Source organism: Lontra canadensis, unplaced genomic scaffold, assembly GCF_010015895.1.
Source record: "Lontra canadensis isolate GAN:19392208 unplaced genomic scaffold, GSC_riverotter_1.0 scaffold134, whole genome shotgun sequence".
NCBI lineage: Eukaryota > Metazoa > Chordata > Mammalia > Carnivora > Mustelidae > Lontra > Lontra canadensis.
Window position 1 is genome coordinate 1,130,798 of NW_022631128.1, and position 20,946 is coordinate 1,151,743.

General features: G+C 50.8%; 1 protein-coding gene and 1 long non-coding RNA gene across 2 annotated transcripts; both read left to right on the plus strand.

Annotated features, from left to right (window-relative positions):
• Nucleotides 1-3,716: 3,716 nt before the first annotated feature.
• On the plus strand, nucleotides 3,717-19,717 carry USP11 (ubiquitin specific peptidase 11). The gene is given in 22 exon segments (XM_032843080.1): nucleotides 3,717-3,848; nucleotides 3,850-4,004; nucleotides 11,241-11,350; nucleotides 11,514-11,644; nucleotides 11,887-12,004; nucleotides 12,388-12,533; nucleotides 12,652-12,713; nucleotides 12,838-12,937; nucleotides 13,300-13,473; nucleotides 13,596-13,754; nucleotides 14,084-14,308; nucleotides 14,445-14,528; nucleotides 14,616-14,710; nucleotides 15,721-15,927; nucleotides 16,617-16,669; nucleotides 16,841-17,083; nucleotides 17,172-17,242; nucleotides 17,418-17,530; nucleotides 18,468-18,617; nucleotides 18,708-18,823; nucleotides 18,999-19,087; nucleotides 19,181-19,717. Coding segments are annotated over 22 exon segments (2,856 nt in total). The 5' UTR covers nucleotides 3,717-3,731; the 3' UTR covers nucleotides 19,319-19,717.
• On the plus strand, nucleotides 4,301-9,945 carry LOC116858328. The gene is made up of 3 exons (XR_004380889.1): nucleotides 4,301-4,703; nucleotides 5,323-5,411; nucleotides 8,859-9,945. It is a non-coding gene; the product is annotated as an uncharacterized LOC116858328 (long non-coding RNA).
• Nucleotides 19,718-20,946: the final 1,229 nt, after the last annotated feature.

A 20,946-nucleotide genomic window follows, 5' to 3' on the forward strand; every position in this document is an offset into this window, starting at 1 on the left:
CTGGTTTGTCTGTCTTGTCTGTCTGTCTGTCTCTGTCTCGGTAGTTGCCGGCGGACAGCATGGCCGTGCCAGCCTCCCACGCTGAGGCCAGGCCTTTCCTCCCCTCCCCATCATACCCTCCCCCAGGACCACTACCCCACGGCCAGCCAGGGGTCCGGAGCTAGCCTGGGCTGGGGAATCTCGACTCAGACAGGATGTGGCAATGCCTTGGGTCTGAGGCTTCCCCTGCCTGCTTTCTTGCCTGCCCCACCTGCCTCATGTTGTGTGGGCCTTTTTTTATTTGTTTCATTCATTGTTGTTTCTAATTATTTTAAATGAGGTTTTCATTTTTTAAATGCAATATCTCTGTATACAGACTGGCTGGGCCCCACCCCCTGCGTGTGGCCCTCCCACAGTATTTTGTGCAATGAAGCCCCGCTCCCAGCCTTTCCAAGGCAGGGACACAGCCCCTTTTTGGAACCCTGACCATCACCAGACCCTGGGGTCGGCTAAGGGAAAGCATGCCTTGACCATTCGCCTTCCTACCCCCCTGCTCACCATCCTCGGCCGCAGGGGGACCTGCGGACTACCGGAGACTCTCTGGGAGGTGGACGAGGTGGGGGGCCCCCACTCTTTCCCTCCTGCAGTCCCATAGCTGGGGCCTCCTTCCTTCTCAGGGTCTCCTTAGCCCAACCCTCCCGCCCCTGTCCCACTCGGTGCTGTTGAGTAGGGCCCTGCCAGGAACTGACCAACTCTTCAAGGAGCCATAGTGTGTATATGTGCACAAGCAGGGGCAGAGGGGTGCATGGGGTCCGGGCCCAGGTGTTATCCCTGAACCCCTGGGGAGGGTGAGGCAGGGCAGGGACAGTGTCTGGGGTCAGTCCCAGATGGGTGGTTACTTCCCATCCTCCACTCTAAACCTGGGGCCCTCAAATTGGGTGGGAGGGCTGGGGTGGGGGCCCTCCTAGTGGGGTTTGGGGGGTTGGGTTCCTGAATGCACCATAATCGCTGTATGAAATATTAAAAAGTCTAAAGTGAAAAACCTGATTGCAAGTCCCTGCAGGGGCGGGTGTGGGCTCAATCCATGGTGAGTTCTGGGACCTTGGAGAATTTGTAACTGGTCTCCATCATCTAGGAGAGCACTGAGGTGGGCCAGGGACATGGCATGACTATGTCCACGCAACAGTGGAACATTGTGTTGAAGCAGGTGGGGCAGGCTGAATAGAGGATGAACTAAAAATCAAGCAGAGAGAAAAGAGTGAGATTCATCCAAGTGTATGAGGAAGCCAGATGGTGGGAACCGGTGTATGTAGAGGGGCTGTTTGTTTGCAAGACACTTGGGAAGGCCCAATAAAACCAGGAGGTAGGGAGGAGAGGCCCAGTATGACCACATGTCAGAACTGGACACTGTGAGGCAGGCCAGTGGGAGAGGAGGGTAAATTTTGGACCACTGAGTAGGTAGGGGAATCCTTTAAATGGGTTAAATTCAGAGATGGGGCCACCAATGGATGGAACTAGAAGTTTCGATTATTGGTGTCCAGGAAGTAACAGAAAGCATGGGCATGGGTGAGATAACCCTGAGAAGGACGTGATGCCTACTCCAGGTAATAAGGCTGCTTACTGTAGTCCAGTGGTGGAGGCCCGAGGACCACTAATCATTCCACTGTGCCCCTGTAAGCATTTTGGCGATATCTCAGCCTACAGTCTTAGTTCCATGATGGCTGCCATGTTCCCAGAGATGGGAAAGCAAGTGAGGAAAACAGGACATCTATCCTGTCTTATTACCTTGTAACAGGGCTGAACCTTCCACAAGCTCAGCAGACTTCCGGTGCCGTTCTGTGGCTAGAATAAGATGATATGGCCACCTCTGGCAGCAAGGGAAGCTGGGAAGACAAGGACCTTGTAAAGGGAGGCAGGATTGCCAGGCCAGACTTTTTAAAAGGACTAGAATTCACACAACTGCTCTGGGAAGTGGTAGGGTCATTGGTGTGTGCAGAGGTGGGCCTTTGGAAGGTGAGGAAAGCAAACAGTCTAGGCCTGGGGATGGGAGACCTCTTGCTGAACTCTAGGAAGGACAGGCTACCCAGTAAGTGAGGAGGAGAAGTCTGCAGAGGGGCAATGAGGAGAGGCAATTCAGAGAATCTGACAAGATTCAGCTGGTCATGAAGACCAGCTACTTGCCACGTGCCAGACTCTGTGCCATTATAGAGACCCCAGGGTGAAAGGGCTAGTCTCATCTCCCTCAGAGTTTACACAACTGAGCTGTAACCCCTCAGCTGTGCCAGGTCTGGGCTAGGGGCTGGAATCACAGTAATAGAGACATAATCCCTGCTCTATAGAGGTTAACTGAAAATTGAGGTAAACTACGATATACAGTGGATGGGTGGGGCTTGAAATTGTGCAGGGAGAGAGAGTGTTCTGGACACTCCAGGTTCAGGGAGCTGTGTGCACCAGCCTAGAGGTGTGGGAAGGCAACCGGTGGTCTTGCTTGTGGAGATGGGTGGTAATAAGGAAGTCACTGAACCAGAGCCACAATCATCAGCTTGTCTTAGGGAGTATATAGGACGGTCAGGTGGGGGCAGCCAATAGGCAGGTAGATACAGGAAGCCAGAGCGCGAAATACTCAAATTACCAAGAGGAAAGGCTGGAAGCCCCAGCAGATGAGGATGGCAGAGCCTAGTGCAGTGGTTCTCAACCAGTGATCTCCATTCCTGAAGAACACTGGCAATGTCTGGAGACACTTTTGGGAATGAAACAGGGCATGATAACTTGCTATTCAGTGGGGAAAGGGCAGTGCTTCCTACGACAGAGAAGGGTCAATGGCGTTTAGGTTGAGAACCCCTGGCCTGGTGCAATGGTTCAAAACTTTTTGGTCACGATCCCCTTATAGTGTTAAAAATTGAGGACATCTAAAGAACTTTTGCTTATGTAACCTCAGAATATTACACCACACATGCAAGAAAGAATGACAATGAAAAAAAGTATTGTGAAGATAGTTTTGACTTTGTGAACCTTCCTGAGAAGGTCTCCTGAACCAGTAAGAAGACTGGAACCACAGTTTGAGATCTATGGCCTGGTGCTTAAGGTCACAGCTCTGATTTCGAACCACAGCTCAGCCATTTACTAGCCGGGACAAAATGAACTAACGTTTCTGGTCCTCAGCTTGCCCCATTGAAGTCCAAAGGTGACAGGGATATTTATCTGCTGCCTAAGGCTACTATTTACATGCAATAAAGCACCTAAACAGGGCCAACTATTACAAGTTATCATTGCTATAATGCCAACAAATACACTGGGCTCGAGGCCGACTTGCCTTCAACACGTTTGTCAAGAAAATAAATCTAATTCAGGCAGGGAAAGCCCGCAGGCCTGGGTGGTGATCTTTCTTGTACCAGGTTTTGATGGATGAGAAGAGCAGTGCAATGAAGGTAGGGCGTTCTGGTCAGCTTAACAAAAACTCAGGGCAGGGGCCCCTGTTCCCCAGCAAAGCACGGGACCGAGAAAGCCCGGAACCTTTGTGTCCCTGAGCATTCCCCAAAATGTCTTCGTCCATATCGGGGACCTCCGCCTGTACCTTTCCACACAACCTTTTACCCAGACTCAACATGGCGTTAAAATCCTACAAGGCACCTTTGTCTTTCTTGGTTCCCAACTGGAGGTTTTACCCCGCCCATTAGCCGCAGAGATCACCGCCCACAGTCCGATGCCTGCCTAGCCCCTCCACGCGTCCGACCGTGGGGTCCCTTTCCAAGATGGCAGTAGCCCCCTGGCCATTTGGGGGGCTCTGTTTCCGTTTCCGGGATCAGAATCCGGAAGTGGCCGTTGAGGGGCCTCTTCCCATCTCCAGATGCGGTAGCTGTAAGAGGAGGGCGAACGGCGATGGCGGCGGTCGCAGCGAATGTGGCGGCTGCGGCCGAGGACCAAGAGCCGCAGCGCGAAGCTGTGCCGGGCCTCGAGAGCCAGCGGCTCCAGATCGAAAACGGCGAGAGTGGACGAGGGCGTCCACTGCGGGCCGGCGAAAGCTGGTGAGGCAGGGTTGCGAGCGGATCCTCGGCAGAGGGGGGACAAGCGGGGGCGTAGGCAGCTGCGGGGGACGTGGCGGCCGAGGTCCGCAGAATTATCGCGGGGGTGGGGGAGTGGCCTGTGGGACTGCGGGCGGGAAGGGCGGGGAAGTGCCTGAGAGTGGATCGCCTTGTCTGGGAAAGGGGCGGGGACTGTATGGTGGCGCCGGAGGCCTGAGAACAGGAGAGGGTTTGTTTGGGAGAGGCGGCGGGGGCGAGGCCGGAGAGGAAACGGTTACGGGGGTGGGGCCGGGCCTGCGTGGTGGAACTCGGAACCTGGGAAAGGGCGGGCTAGGCGGCCGAGGCCGAGGGGCGTGGTCTGCGCGGTGTTTAAGTAGCATCTGGCTGCAGGGGCGGCCTGCGGTTGCCTGGCGCCTGAGAGCTAGGGAAAGCGAATGACGTCAGGCAGAAAAGCGGGATCCGAGCCTTAGGGCTGTGGGCGGGAGGGAGGGAATCGGAGCCTGCGTGGTGGAGGGAGCTGGCGCCTGGGAACGAGGCTTGTGACGTAGGCCGAGGGGCGTGTCCTGAGGCCGAGGAAAGACTGCAGAGGGGAGGTGGTGCCTGTGAAGCAGAAAATGGCGCCTGCGAATGAGCAAAGTTTGTGACGCGGCGAGGTTTTTGCCTCTGGCTGAGGCCTTCTTCCCAGGACGGGAGAAAGTGCAGGTGATTGGCACGGGAGGGGCCTTCGATGTTACATCTGTTTTCTGTTTTAGTACTGTTTTGTTTTTGTAATCAGGAGAAATAGCTATTTTAAAAAAATGTCAATGCGTATCTTGATAAATCCGCTTGTTTTACTGATTTCTTGGCTAAGTGCTTGAAATGTACTGTTTCTGGGTTTATTTTATTTTCTCGCCGAGTTGCATCTCATTTTTAAAATTGTGATATACGTAAGACCTAACAAGATCGCATAAAACGTTTACGTAGCCCAGGTTGATGGACATTCTGTAAAAAATACACGGCCTTTGCTCTTCAAAAATTTCAAGGTCGTGAAAGACAAAGGATGAAGAACTGTTCCAGATTAAAGGAATTAATGGAATTTAAAGAGTCATAACTAAAATGCAATGTGTGGTCCTGGATTGGATCCTGGAGCAGAGAAAAATAAATTATTTTTTAAAATCAGGGTTTTTTCTCATAAAATTAATTTTCTCTTTTTTTACTGTAAAAGATGTTAATGGGGAAATTGGTGAAATTTGACTGGGACTTGTAGATTAGATGTCAGCAGTGATAATTTCTTGATTTAGTTAATTGTGCTGCGATTATGAAAGAGTATCTTTTTTTTAAGGGAATACATACCGAAATTTTTACGGATAAAGAACCATCTTGTAAGCAGCTTACTCGCAAATGGTTGGAAAAAATAGCGTACATAAAAATGTATGTAAAGAAACAATGATGGGGCGAATGGATAAATGTTATATTTGGGGAATCTGGATGAAGGGTATACGGGAATTCTTTATATTATTTTTGCAATATTTTTCAGTCTATATCAAAGTAAAAAAATCAAAGAATAATAAAACAAATTTGTGAATTCACCATTCATCTTAAAATTCAGACCGTTAGCTTAAGAAATCCTGTGCCCCTCTCGGGTGAAAATCCCTCTCCGTGCGCCACTGTTAGCCTGAATTTTTCAATTTGTTAACGTTTTTCCATTTCTGTATGCATCCGTAAGTAGTATTTGTGGTCTAAGCTTTCATTTTATGGAGGATACATGTGAAATCATACTAGATGCGTACCGTGTGCCCTTCGCATCATATCAGGTGGTACATGGTATCCACATGACGTCATTGGTGACGTTAGCCTTGATCATTTGGTGAGGGTGGTATCTCTGCCCTGTTTCTCCACTATAAAGGTACTCTTTTTTTTCTTTCCTTACACGGTAATTCTTTTAAAAACATATTTCTGTCCATCCATTTCTCAAAACGTTTTAACAGATTCCCATCTCGTGTAGTGTAAATGCTTCGATTCTTACAATGACTGGCGAGGCTGGTCCCGGGCTCTGATTGCTTCTCCGATCTCGCCTCTGATTTCCAGCACGCGCACGCGCGCGCACACACACACACACCCACACACCCCCACACCCCCACCCCCACCCCCAAGTTCTCTCCATCCGGCCATATTGGACCCTTGCTGTTCCTGTAATACCGTGGGCATGCACTCACCTGAGGGCTTTTCTGAGTGAGGTTTGCTCATTTTAGAGTTCTCTAGTCACAGTGCTAGTGAGATATATGTGTCCCTTGTTACTTGGGAGTAGGACAAGCTGAGGTTCTCCAAATAGGGAATACGAAATCTTTTTTTTTTTTTTTTTTTTTTGAGTGTTGTGCTGTAGCCATTCAGCAAGGAAAAGCCTCATTCCATCCTGAGAATAAACAACAGTTACTGGAATGTTTTTTATAGTTCATTTGGATGTGTTCAGAGGGGGTTGGGGGTTCCTGTTCCTGCCCCATCCTGCCTTTACAGCCTCCTGGTGACAATACCCTTTAAAATTACCTCATGGGTATGGGTTGCCTTTCAGGGTGTTGAAAATGTTTTGGAACTAGATAGAAGTCGCGGTTGCACAACACTGTGAATGTACTAAATGCCACCGAACTGTTCATTTGAAAATGGTTAATTTTATGTGAATTTTTAAAAGTATGTTTTGTCAATAAAAAAAAAATTACCCCACCAATGTTGGTTCAATATTGAAGCCAGTTCATCTCTGCAGTTGTGGCTGATAGATAACATGAAGCCTTTTTCCTTAACATTTAAAAAATGCTTATCTACTTAGGTGAGAGCAAAGCATCTCAAGGTTCTTTAATTTGGTTTTCATTTTATAGGGGTTTGCTGCAGTGGTCAGGAACCGTGTGTTTACAAAGCATTTCGAAGTCATGAACGAATAATCCCTAAGTCATTTAATACCAGTATTAATATTTTTAACCTTCTTTTGTCAGCTAGCAGGTCTGGGCAAGGGCAAGTAATCTGGCCATCTGAACTGATTTAATTTCTAGGAAAAACTTGTATTTTAATAGTAAATTGAAATCTATGATAGTAAAACTTCCTTGGCAAATACCAATTTTTCTTTTTAAGAATGAACTATCTACAAACATAATTAAGTCAGGGAGAGTGGAGGGAGTTTCTAGAAGGTTTGTGCAGGGTGTGTGTAGTTTCCTAACAGGTAAGCAGGCAAGGAGTTCTCTGTTCAGGTAAAGGAAGGAGTGTGGCACAGTGGATAGTGATGTGTGAAGGGAAAGTGACAGTGTTCCATTCCAGATTAAGGGCTACCCTAGAAATGCTGAGAGTTTTCTGTCAATGGAGAAGTCTGCACAGCACCAGGGACCATAGAGTGTAATGAAGACCCTAGAACTCAACCAGCAATTTTCACCATTTGCTTGGTGACTGCTGCAGTAGCTCTTAAACAAGGTGGATATGCTTTGACTTCTGGAACTAATGAAAGACTGAAATAAACAATAGGCCTCTGGCAATTCCCTTGTCATTGAGTCAGTCCCCCTAGTGCTTGTTCAGACTTTTCATGAAGGGGGTGGGGTTGGGAGTTTAGAGTCCTGAACTAGGGCATCTTTTGGTATATAGAAATTGCACCAGTCTTTGTTGCTTGAACATGAGTATGCTTTTTAGCTTGAAAATACACAATTATTGAAAGATATTTGCAATTCTAATTACGATTAATATAATTAAGGTAGGAAGATAAACTTGCTTTTTGATTGGTCATTTTTCAAAAATACCAAGTTTGTTAAAGTGTACACTTACCGCGATGAGCACTGGGTAATGTATAGAATCATTGAGTCACTATATTACACACCTGAAACTAACTGTGTTAACTTTACTAGAATTAAAATTAAAAACCCAATAAAATTTAAAGAAAATGTTAAGTTTGGAACATGAATGAGCTTTTATAAAAATTTTAAGTTCTTTGAAATTTGGAGAATTTTAATTAAACCTAGTTATGCCTATTGCCATTCATTCCTTTTACAGGGGGACAGAGCAAATCTTTGTGTTATCTCCCAGAGGTGTTTTTGCCATAAAAGAACATTTTAATAGTATTATTATTCTGAATTGGGGAAAGACAAATCAAAAATAGTTGTTGGGGGAAAAAAAGATATAAATTGAAGTAAGGACAAAAAATACTTATAGTCAACTTTGTAGAAATGCAGTGATAAATAACAAAGATGATTAGAAGCCTAACTTTTTTGATGTCAGAAAACACGTAGGGTTAATAATTTGGTGTTAAAAAAGGACCTTATAATCTGGGCATAAAATAATGACGTTTTACAGAAAAGGCCCAAATTCTAGTTTTCCTCCTTTGGTGCGTTATGGATGTAACAATTTACAGTAAAGGATTCATTTACATGCCTCTGTATACATCTATTTAGGCCTATATGGATATATAAGTGATAAACTTAGAACAACATAGTACTACGTTTACTGTCTGAATAGGCTGACAAAGCTTTTAATAAACAAATAGGAAACCCTACCTCCTCTTTAATATCCATATTTCTGTTTCTCTCTGATTTTTGTACCTAGTATAGTTGACTTGTTATGTATATTGTTATCTTAACCAATATAACCAATTTTTTCAATCATGAGAGAAAACCAGAGGACAAAGAACTTTGTTGAGTGGTTTTTTTCCCCCATAAGCACATATTTCGTAAGCACTTCAGGAAATTTGAGGAAATAGAAACATACGTGACTTTAGCATGATCTGTTTTATTCCTATATACTAGCAGGAAGAAATTGAAAAATGAAAATTTAAAAGATAACATTTATGATTGCTTCCTCTTGATCAAATACCTAGGGGTAAATCTAACAATGTGTGTGCTTCTCTATCAGACGATGGCAGTTCTGTCATGACTGCCATCTGGGCTGACAGATCATGAGACATCCCAATTTCAGAGATGTTAAACATTTTTAAAGTGTCCTTGAACCTGAAGAAATCTGGTAGTCTTATTCTGTGAAAATTGCTTTAAACTTCAGGCTCCTGTGAAGACTTTAGAAATTCAGGTACGAGGGATTTTGCTCACCTCTGCAGTGTGATTTTTTTTTTAATTGCTGTATAGTTGATACACAGTGTTACATTAGTTCCAGGTGTATGCTACAGAGTGGTTTTAATGTTAATTTTCCTTAAAAATCTGCTCTTCATTCAAGGATGAGCAGTGCCTCCCCTTGCAAGGAAAAGCTTTAGGGAAGACGTTAAGGTCATAGACCTGCCAGGGAGGCATTGAAAGCCAGCCACAGCAGGGAGGGGTGGGGGTCAGTGATGGGGTGTTCCAGAAGAGTGATGGGAGGTTTGTAGCATGCGCCACTGGGGCAGGGAGGGCGTGTGTTCCTGGTATGAGGGATGTGCAGGGGGGTCAGTGCAGCAAAACAAACAACCCCACCAAAATGTGTGCCTGTGTGGGTGACGCATGACTGTTGCAAGATTTTCTAGCCCTCCATCCCTCCACCTCCCTCATCCCTTTATGAACACGGGAAAAGATGCCATTTTAAAGAATCCCACTGAAAGGGTTAAATTGCTAGAACACTAATCACTACAGCGCGAGAATAATATTTTTAAAAATTGTTTATTTGAGGCGGTTAACTTTGGGACAGCCTCTTATATGTCACAAATCCCATAGCAGAGCAGATGTGTGACTGAGTGTGGACAGGGGTTGTGTGTCTGTGAGCTTTGAGGTCCAAGCCCTGGGACTGAATCAGTAACGGCTAACATTCATTCAGCATTTTTACTCTATGTCAGGTCTTTCTGGTCTTGAGAATTGCCCTTGACATTTTACAGAGGCAGCGTTCAGCCGTCCTAAATGTTCATCCTAGGTGTCATGCATATCAGAGTTCCTCTTTTAAAAGAGAGCTGGTCAAGCTGTACACTTTAAAATGGTTCAGGTGGTAAATTTTACGGTATGTGCTGCTTTTTGCCACAATTAAAAAAAAAAGAGAGAGAGGGACGCCTGGGTCACCCAGTCGGTTATGCGTCTGCCTTCTGCTCAGGTCATGATCCTGGGGTCCTGGGATCGAGCCCCGGGTCAGACACCCCACTCAGTGGAGAACCTGCTCCTGCTCTCTCTTATTATCTCTGTCTCTCTCTCAAATAAATAAAATCTTAAAAAAAAAAGAACGAGCTAGTTACCATAAGCTCAGAGATCTATTATAAAGCCGAAATAAATCCTCAACACAAATGTGATGAAAAATGGTGGGATGCAGTCTTTGAAGGAGTTCTTTTAGCATTTTAAAATCTTCTGTTTCTGGGGCACCTGGGTGGCTCAGTGGGTTGGGGCCTCTGCCTTCGGCTCAGGTCATGATCCCAGGGTCCTGGGATCGAGCTCCACGTCGGGCTCTCTGCTCAGCAGGGAGCCTGCTTCCCTTCCTCTCTCTCTGCCTGCCTCTCCGCCTACTTGTGATCTCTCTCTGTCAAATAATTAAATAAAATCTTTAAAAAAAAATCTTCTGTTTCTGAGCAGGTTTCCAGAATTTAATAATTGATTTCTTATTCTCCCTTTATATATCCTTTATAAACATTGCACATTTAACGAGTGGCTAAAAGCTCTACATTAGCTGTAAATAATGGATAATTTTCAGCCTAATTCTTTGTTGTATAATAAAACCTCATACTTCCTGGCACTCTGGATGTGGGTTTGTGGTTTGTTTTGTCTTGTTTTGTTTGGGGTTTTGCCATTTTCTGTTTTTGTTTGTTTTTATTTTTATTTTTTTAAAGATTTTATTTATTTATTTGACACAGAGAGATCACAAGTAGGCAGAGAGTCAGGCAGAGAGAGAGAGGAGGAAGCAGCCTCCCTGCTAAGCAGAGAGCCCGATGCGGGGCTCGATCCCAGGACCCTGGGATCATGACATGAGCCGAAGGCAGAGGCTTTAACCCACTGAGCCACCCAGGAGCCCCCATTTTCTGTTATTAATCAAACCTCTTTTAGTGTCCTCAGAAATTAGGTAATCTGTTTAAACCTGAGTTTTGCTGAATACATTTTGCTTCTGATTATTTTTATATGAAGGTGAAGCTTTTTTTTAATTTTTCATGTTAAGTTCTGGGAGAGATTTCCCTTTTTTATTGAGCTATAATTGACATATCCTGGTATTATTTTAGGTGTATATGAAATTTGTCATGTCGACTGGCAGTGTGTTGATCCTTTTAGTCTACTAAACATGGGAAGTGGTACCACTAACTCCAGGTAACCATGTGCCACCCTTGTTCCCCGTCTGGTCCAGGTTCCTCGTGGAGCAGCACTGGTACAAACAGTGGGAAGCATATGTGCAGGGAGGAGACAAGGACTCTGGCACCTTCCCAGGCTGCATCAATAATGCTGACCTCTTTGAAGGTACCAGGCCTCTCCCTCCCCACCCCAGTCAAGCCCTGGAGCTCTTGTCCCCTCTGTCCTTACAGCCAACGATCATATGCGTCTTTACTGACCTATGTCATCGGGGAGATGGCCAGAGTGACTTATCACTTTCCCTCCCTGATTCTTCCTCTGCCCCCGGCAGACCAGGTAAACTGGCACCTCAAGAAGGGTCTAGTGGAAGGTGAGGATTATGTGCTGCTCCCAGCGGCAGCTTGGCATTACCTGGTCGACTGGTACGGTCTAGAGCATGGCCAGCCACCCATCGAGCGCAAGGTACAGTGGATGAGGCGGGTGCTCAGGGCAGGAGAAAGGCCTTGGAGGCCCAGGATGGGTCTAGACTCGTGTACGTGGGTCCCCGCATACGCTGTGTAGCGACATCCTGTCTGCACTCCTCTCCCCTCAAGTATCTTGGTGTGTGTACGTCTGTGTGCACGCTCATCTGACCTCAGAGGTTGTCATGCCTGTGTCTGTCTGCTGTGTGGGTACACCCGTGTGCGCGCCCCTCCTCCTCCCAGGTTGTGGAGCTACCCAGCGTCCAAAAGGTCGAAGTGTACCCAGTAGAACTGCTGCTGGCCCGGCACAGTGATATGGACACAACCCACACTGCTCAATTCAGCCGTACGGACTCTGTTGGTAAGTTGGAAGGCCACAGAGTGAGTCGGCCTTCCTGCAGCTCGGTGACCCAAGACAGCCGGGGCCTTGTCTGTGGCCGACTGGGAAGGCAGCGGTCGGGCTTTGGAGGACCAGAAAGGTATCATTTTAGTTGGGCAAAGGCCCTGAGGGCGTGCCCTAGAGTCCTGAGGGGGTGTGAGCTGCTCTCCCGTGGCTAAGATGGTATGCTATAGGGTCCTTGCTGGGGGTGGTCTCGGGTCCCCAGCCGGCATCTGTCACTCGGAGATGGCTCGGGCACACAAGGTATCGACCAGGCGTGCAAAGTCTGAGGATGGGTCAGGGGCTAATGCCGAGATGGGTCGATCATTCAGGGTCTCAGGAGGATCCTCTGCCACCTTCCACAGACCTCGTTCTGCGTACCGCCCGAGAGCAGTTTCTGGTGAACCCCCAGGAAGAGACACGGCTGTGGATCAAGAACGCCAAGGGCTCTTTTGAGAGATTGTGTAACACACGAGTCACAGTGCTCGACGCTGCCCTCAAGACTGGGCAGGTGAGGGTGGGGAGCGCCCTCCTGTTCACCACCAGTGCTCTTAGGCTGGGGGAAGGGAGAGTGAGGTGCCCATAGGCCCTCCATGAGCGCCTGCTTTTCTTTCTCTTCCTCGACCCAGGTGGTCATCATGGAGACCCGAAACAAGGATGGCACTTGGCCCAGTGCCCAGCCACAGGCCGTGTAAGCCCCTAGAGTGTCTGGGTCAGAGTGGGGTCCCCCTTTAGGCAGGATGACTGCATTCATGAGCCCATTTCATGTGCACACCGTTGACCTTCAGCTGATAAGCATTTCCCCTCTGCCCTAGGAACACTGCGTTGGAGGAGGATGAGAACTTCCAGGGCCAGCCAGGCATCTGTGGTCTCACCAACCTGGGCAACACGTGCTTCATGAACTCGGCCCTGCAGGTTGGGCGAGTAGAGTTGTGTCTGGCACAGCCACGAGGTTGGGCCTCAAGTGATGAGGATTGGGTTGGGGGACTGGAGGGCAAGGGGTCAGGTGGGAAGCTGGGGCTCTACAGGTTGGACCTGATGTGCCCGCGGTCCTCCCTGAAACATCAGTACCTTCTCCCTCTGCTCCCCTCTGTTTTGGGTTCTTTTCTCCTTTGTCACCACGTTCTTCCTTTTCTCGAGATGCTGCTGCCTTCTCTCCCCCGCCTCATTCCTCCCCCTTCTGTCTCCTTCCTCTTTGCTTCTTCCTCTCTGTCTCCACCCTGGTCACCCCTCTCTCCTCTTCTCTGCCTCGTTTTCCTGGGCCCTGCCTTCTGCAGTGCCTCAGCAATGTGCCACAGCTCACCGAGTACTTCCTCAAAAACCGCTACCTGGAGGAGCTCAACTTCTGCAACCCGCTGGGCATGAAGGGTGAGATCGCCGAGGCCTATGCAGACCTGGTGAAGCAGGCCTGGTCCGGCCACCACCGGTCTATCGTGCCTCATGTGTTTAAGGTATGACTCAGGCCTGGGCTGCCCCTACCCATGCACACCCCCCCACAGTGCCCACACCCCCCCACAGTGCCCCCGCCCCCCCTCATGCCCTCTCACCCTGACCGCCCTGCCCGTCTTCTCAGACCAAGGTTGGCCACTTCGCGTCCCAGTTTCTGGGCTACCAGCAGCATGACTCACAGGAGCTGCTGTCGTTTCTCCTGGATGGGCTGCATGAGGACCTCAATCGCGTCAAGAAGAAGGAATATGTGGAGTTGTGCGATGCTGCTGGGCGACCAGATCAGGTGGGCATTCCTCAGAGACTCCTGTGCTGAGAGCTCCATTAAAACCACCAGGGCCTCAGCTTCAGGGATCCTCTGGGCTCCCTGGGGCCTCCCACACCCTACCTGACCTCCCAGCCTGGGCCCCAGCCCAGAGTTGCCCCTTACCCAGTCTCCTGCCCAAATAGACCCCAGCCTATCTAAATACCGCCTCCGGAGAGCCCTGGCTATAACTCCGTCCCTGCACTTTGCCATGACCCTCACCTTAACTTCAGCTCCATGCACACCCACCCCAAGCTGCAGTTTCCCCTTCCCTGGGCAAACCTTGTCACCCACCATGACATTGTCAACAGGAGGTCGCTCAGGAGGCCTGGCAGAACCACAAACGGCGGAATGATTCTGTGATTGTGGACACTTTCCACGGTCTCTTCAAGTCCACGCTGGTCTGCCCTGACTGTGGCAACGTGTCAGTGACCTTCGACCCCTTCTGCTACCTCAGTGTCCCGCTGCCTGTCAGCCACAAGAGGGTCATGGAGGTCTTCTTCGTCTCCATGGATCCTCGCCGCAAGCCAGAGCAGGTATGGGGTCATGGAGATGTGGGAACGTGATGAGGGCTGTAGTCAGAGTTTGAGGGCTCTGCTGTACCTTGACGTGGCCCATACCGACTGACCACATGCCCTTCTGCTCTTGTGTGGATACCGTTTTCCCCTACAGCACCGGCTTGTGGTCCCCAAGAAGGGCAAGATCTCGGATCTATGTGTGGCTCTGGCCAAACACACTGGCATGTCGCCAGAGAGGGTGAGGCTCTGCAGGCACAGGGAGGGTGGGATTGAGGGACAGGGAGGCAGAGGGCCCGGACGAGTCCCCGCTGCATTCCATTCCCAGATGATGGTGGCCGACGTGTTTAGTCACCGCTTCTATAAGATCTACCAGCTGGAGGAGTCTCTGAGCAGCATCTTGGACCGAGATGATATTTTCATGTGAGTGAGGGCCCCAGGGATTTAAGGGTACCTCAGGAATCTCCTCCTCTTAGCCAGCTTCCCTGCCCACCTTTGGCTGGACTCACAGGCCACCCGCCTTGTGCAGGGTTTGGGTCATGGGCCTTAGTAGGGCAGAAGCCTTGGGGCTGTCAGGAAGGTGGGCGAGACATCCTTACACAGGGGGTTCCTGGGTGTTTTTTCCTTGTACGTAGTGGAGGCTCCTGTTTCTCCATTTTAGTCAGCACACACCGAGTATCTCCCGTGTACCGGGTACTTGATTCTCCTTCCTTACTCCTGTTGCAGTCCTCAGAAAACCAAAAGGGATCTTTGAAATAGGGAACACTAAGATATTTTCCAAACATCAGAGTATTCAGAACAAATTTGAAATCTTTGGGTAACTAAAATAGAAAGTGCAGGGACACCTGGGTAGCTCAGTTGGTTAAGCATCCGGCTTGTGATTCAGGCTCAGGTTACGAACTCAGGGTTAGGAGATCAAGCCCTGCATCGGGCTTTGTTCTGAGCAGGGAGTCTGCTGGACAGTCTTTTCGCACTGCCGCTTACCCCACTTGCACTTGCGTACGTGTGCTTTCTCTTTTGTCCCTCTCGCGCTCTCAAATAAATCTTTAAAAAAATAGCAAATAAAAATAAAACAGTAAGTGCTACATCTTGAGTAGAGAAGATCTTTTTAAACCAAGGAGGGTTTTCTGAAAACAAAATGGTTTTAGATCCCTTCGTCGCTAAAAATTTGTGTCCCTTTCCTCAATGCTTTTTTACCACCAGAGTGCTCTGTAAAACATCAGGCAGAGTGTTGGGCCATCTACCAGTCTGTAAAGTACAAACCATGGGGTGGCTCTTCAGACCCTTTAAAAAACTATTTTCAGGCCGTGAGGGGTGAGTGGGTAGAAGGCATGTCCTGATCAGGTGTGACCCGACATTCACACACACACACACACACACACACACACACACACACACACCACCACCACCACCCCCCCCCCCCCCCCGCACAGATACGAGGTGTCAGGCAGGTCTGCTATTGGCGAGAACACCAGGGAGGACGTCGTGCTTCCCATCTACCTGCGGGAGCGCACTCCAGCCCGGGACTACAACAACTCCTACTATGGGCTGATGCTCTTCGGGCACCCTCTCCTGGTGTCGGTGCCCCGCGACCGGCTCTCCTGGGATGCCCTCTATCATATCCTGCTCTACCGCCTGTCGTGAGTCTGCCTTTTGGGGTGCAAGGGGGGGGAAGGTGGAGTCCGAATTCAGACCTGGGTGTTGAGCTGCTTGTTTGTTGCCAACCCTCTTCCGCTTCCAAAGCGAAGCTTAACGTGGCCAGAGAGGAACTTGGAGGGTTTTTTTGCCTGGTCTACACCTCCGGCTTTGCCACTGCCTCTCCTGGGTGTTGGGGATAACCAGGGTCAACAAAATGGACAAAACACACATACCTTTGTCCTGTGCATCTCGATTACCCTCTCCTTGGTGAGGCAGGGTTATTTGGATTTTTATGAAGAGATTTCCACTGTGCCCTAAAATCCGGAGGCTTTAGCGAGGCAAACAGCAATGGGCTCTCTGGCTTAATCACTCCTTCGTGCTGCACTAACAAGTCCATTGCTCAGAGGCCTGCCCTGATCAAAGTTGACAGTTGATGGGGTGTTTATTTAAAGTGGCTCACCATGCTTAAGGTCCATACTCCTTAGCCGCGGCTCACGAGACCCTACCTGGTCGAGCCACCTTTTCCTGCATTTCTGTGTCCTCTCTGGAGACCTTCCAGGCTCAGCATGAACAGCTGCTTGTGGGGGGCTTTGCCAGTGGTTTCCATCAGAAGCTAAGTGGAGTCAGTCCGGGGCCTTGGCCTCCCGGCCCCCGTGGCCCTCCTCAGGAGGCTGCTCTGCTCTCTTGGCAGGCGCTATGTGACCAGACCCAGCTCGGATGATGAAGACGATGGAGATGAGAAAGGTGAGGAGGGGTAAGGAGAGAGGACTGACAAGGATGACGGTCTGTACGAGCCGGTCCAGGGCCCGAAGGAGGGGTGGAGGTCTGGGGGAGGTCTGCCCACATGCACATGGCCGCTCAGCCACCTGGGGGCTCACCCAGACCCGCGTCTGCCACCCTTCCCTGTCCTGGCAGACATGGAGGATAAGGACAACATCCCCAAGCCTGGACATGTGGCTGGGGGCAGCTCCCAGGATTCTGGGCCAGAGCAGGCCGGGCCCAGCTCCGGAGTCGCAGGCGGGAGCCGGGCCCCTGTGGACAGCTCCCCTGGACCATCTCACTGGCCCCAGAGGGCGCGGCGCAAGCACCTGTTCACCCTGCAGACCGTGAACTCCAATGGGACCAGCGACCGCTCGACCTTCAACGAGGATACCCATGGTGTCTCCTTCAGCTGTGAGCCAGGGTTGGGAGGCGGGTGGGGGGCTTCCTTGGCAGCAGGGCCCATGACCACCTCCCTCGCCCCCAGCCCAGCCGTATATCGCCATCGACTGGGAACCGGAGATGAAGAAGCGTTACTATGACGAGGTGGAGGCTGAGGTAAATAAGCCCCCCACCCCCCCCACCTCCTCCAAGCCGTGACCACAGAGCTCCCAGGGACTCAGATTCCCAGCTTCAGAGGCCATGAAGCTGCGGGGCACAGGTCTCCTGCCCCCACTCCCTCTCACGCGCCATCCTCACTCCTGGCCATTTCCCATCCCCGCCCCCGGCCTAGGGCTACGTGAAACATGACTGTGTCGGGTACGTGCTGAAGAAGGCTCCCGTGCGGCTGCAGGAGTGCATTGAGCTCTTCACCACTGTGGAGACTCTGGAGAAGGAAAATCCCTGGTGAGGGACTGGAGTGGGGTCTCTTGGGGGGATAACTGGGTGGGACGACCTGGCCAGATCCCTCTTACCTGTGAATGTCCCTCCTTTGCCCCTCACTCAGACCCTTCCTGCCACTCTGGCCACCAGGACCCAGGCTCAGTCCCACCTGAGAGCCTTGGCCTTTCTGTTCCTCCTTCCAGTCCGGTTATCTGCAGGACTGGACTCCATTTTGCTCAGGTCTCTGACCCAACGTCAGCTTATCAGAGCTCGCTCTTACTACCCTGTTAGAAGCCACTCCCCCGACGCCATCTCTCCTTCCGTTCCCTCCCCAGACTCACTCTGTCTAGTCCAGCATTACTTTCCTCCTGGCTCAGTAATACCACTTGTTGGCATGTCCTGGATCCCCTTTGCATCATTCTTTGTTCTTTCCATCAGAGGAAACCCTTGAGGGTGAAGACTTCTAAGTTTCTGCTGTGGTCTCTTCTCACTGATGATAATGGGGTGTGGGGAGGGGAGGGACAGGAGGCGCTCAGTAGCTCCTTGCAGGATAAACAAAATACAAAGGGGCAACCAAAAAGTTAAAACTGGTCTCGAAAATTGGAGTGGTTTCTCCCTGGAGCAGGGGTGGCCACAAGACTGGGCAGTAAGCGGTCAGTAAGTACTTGGCAAGTGAGTGAGTGGATAAAATGGAGAAGTAGAGGGACAGAGGCAGGCACTAAATAAGACGAGTGTCTCATGGACCCAAACCCAAAGCAAAACACATGCTACTGCGTGACAGTACCTGATGAAGGACAGGGTTTTAACACGGGAGGAGAGCCCAACCGGAGTAACAGGCGATCTGGAAAGAAAAGCAGCATCTCTGCGACCCAGATGGGGCCCATGGGGGCCCCCCCGGCACACAGAGAGGGGCACTAGGTGCTCAGTGAGTGCCTGTGCTGACACAGGCTCCTTTTCACAGGTACTGCCCCACCTGCAAGCAGCACCAGCTGGCCACCAAGAAGCTGGACCTGTGGATGCTCCCTGAGACACTCATCATCCACCTGAAGCGCTTTTCCTATACCAAATTCTCCCGGGAGAAGCTGGACACCCTTGTGGAGTTTCCTATCCGGTCTGGGCAGGGCCCAGAGCAGGGTGGTTGGGGGGAGGGGCAGGGAGTGGGGAAGGGGTGAGTTGGGAGTGACCCTGACCTCCCCCACAGGGACCTGGACTTCTCTGAGTTTGTCATCAAGCCGCAGAACGAGTCGGCGCCAGAGCTGTACAAATATGATCTCATCGCGGTTTCCAACCACTACGGGGGCCTGCGTGACGGACACTGTATGTGCCGGGCTGTGGCAGGGCTGGCCCGGGGTCGGGGGGTCAGGATATCCCGTGTGTGACTAAGATAAGTGAGCTGGTGGCGAGGTTGTCCTGGCGCGCAGAGTGGGGAGGGAATGCGGGAAGCTCTTGGGGGGTCAGGGGAGCCGGTGTGGACAGCCCCCTTCTCTTGTAGACACGACATTTGCCTGCAACAAGGACAGTGGCCAGTGGCACTACTTCGATGACAACAGCGTCTCACCTGTAACTGAGAACCAGATCGAGGTGGGATCTCCCTCCCTCCTCCCCTTCTCCCAGCCCCCGACTCTCCACCTGGCAGCCCGAAGCTCCACGCTGACTCCTGTTCTCTCCCTGCAGTCCAAGGCGGCCTATGTCCTCTTCTACCAACGCCAGGATGTGGCACGTCGCCTGCAACCCCAGCCCGGCTTATCTGACCCCCCAGCGTCCCCTGCCTGCGGTTCCCCGCCCAACTCTGAGTTCATGGATGTAAACTGAGGGGCCCCCGACCCGGCCCTGCCACAGGGAAGGAAGCCATCTCTGCTCTCTTCCTTCCCATACCCGCCCCCTTCCCCCCTCCCCGCCCCCTTACCCGTGTTAGGCTCCCCGTGCCAGGCATCACAGGCTTAGTCGTGGCTACTGTTCTCTCGTGCCGCTCTATTGCTCTCTCCCGGGGAAGAAGAGGTTGTGTCTCCTCCCGGCAGTGTGTTCCCCGCCTGTGTTTGCCCCTTAGAGCATTACCCTCCCCTTCTCTTCTCTATTTATGGTTGTCCCCTTCCCTCTGTCCTCATCCTGGGGTGTTCTGTGGGGGTGGGGGTGGGGTGCACCTGAACACAGAGTGTATTTTCTTATCGAGACCCTGTACCTGCTGTGTATATATAAAGTGCCAGTGTGTTCCTTGGCGGTGTGGTTTCTTCCCCACGCCGTCCCCGTGTGGGATGGGTGCTGCGCTGGGTGCTTGCCAAGGGCTTGCTGAGTGCCGTGTGCAGGGGGGTTTCTGCATCCCTGGACACCAGACACGGTTCTCAGCACTAACCACGTGCCCAAGGTTTTCCAGAGAATTTTACACGCCGACTTAAAATCCTCACCACGGCCTCATGTGGGAGTTGTCATCTCCAGTTCGAGATGGGTAAACTGAGGTACAGAGATGAATTAATTGCTCAGGTTCTGTCAGGAGATCAGCACACCTCGTTCGTTACCCTGGTGTTGGTTCCCAGAGGGGGCGTTTGACCTCTCTGGACCCAAGACAGCAATCTTTTTGGGGGACATGGCCTGCCCCCTACAGCAGATGTGGGAAAGGGACCCCTGGAACAGATAGGCATCCCTGTGGGCAAATGTGTGGTTTCTGGACACACGCAAAGATACTAGCCAGACCACCTCGCAGACTCCTAGCAGTGTCCTCCCAGGAGAACTGTGGAGGTGGTACCTGACCCAAACCGGCCAGCCCTACAGGACAAAGGTGCTGCATCTTGGTCATCTTGTACGTAGCCCCTGGTGCTCCCCCACCAGGTAGGGTCTCTCCAACCTCATCCCAGAGAAGAGGGAGCTGGAACACCTACCACGGAACAGGAATAGCATAGCATGTATGGGTATAGGACACCATTTAAACACCGAGCGTCTCACACCTGACCCCTCCCATAGGCATCAACCGCTTTGTTTAAGAAACGGCTCCAATGGGACCCACTGTGGGATGGAGCGATGTGGACAGATGTACAGTACGTGGGTGTAAACAAGCCCCCAGCCCCTCACACTGAGGAAGGGAATCTTGCGCCGTGGGGGTTAATGGACATTCCCACAGGAAGGGCCTCCATATCCCCCTGGCAAGCCCCTCTCAGGGTCACTTGGTCCAGCGTTACCACCTGCAAACCCCCCCCAGTCACACAGCTGACCCCGGCAAGAAGGGAGGTAGTTGCCTCGAGGAGTCCAGCTCAAACGGACGTAGGTAGGGCTAGATCCAGGAACTCAAAAAAGCAGTCATTTAATCCTCAGAAGGACCATATGATTTGAACACTGTTACCCCATTTTGCAGATGAGGCCCGCCTAAAGAACTGGTTCAGAATGGGCTTTAAGTGCAGAAAGACCTCATTTCATTACCTGTGCATCAGTCAGTCCTGAACAAAGACCTC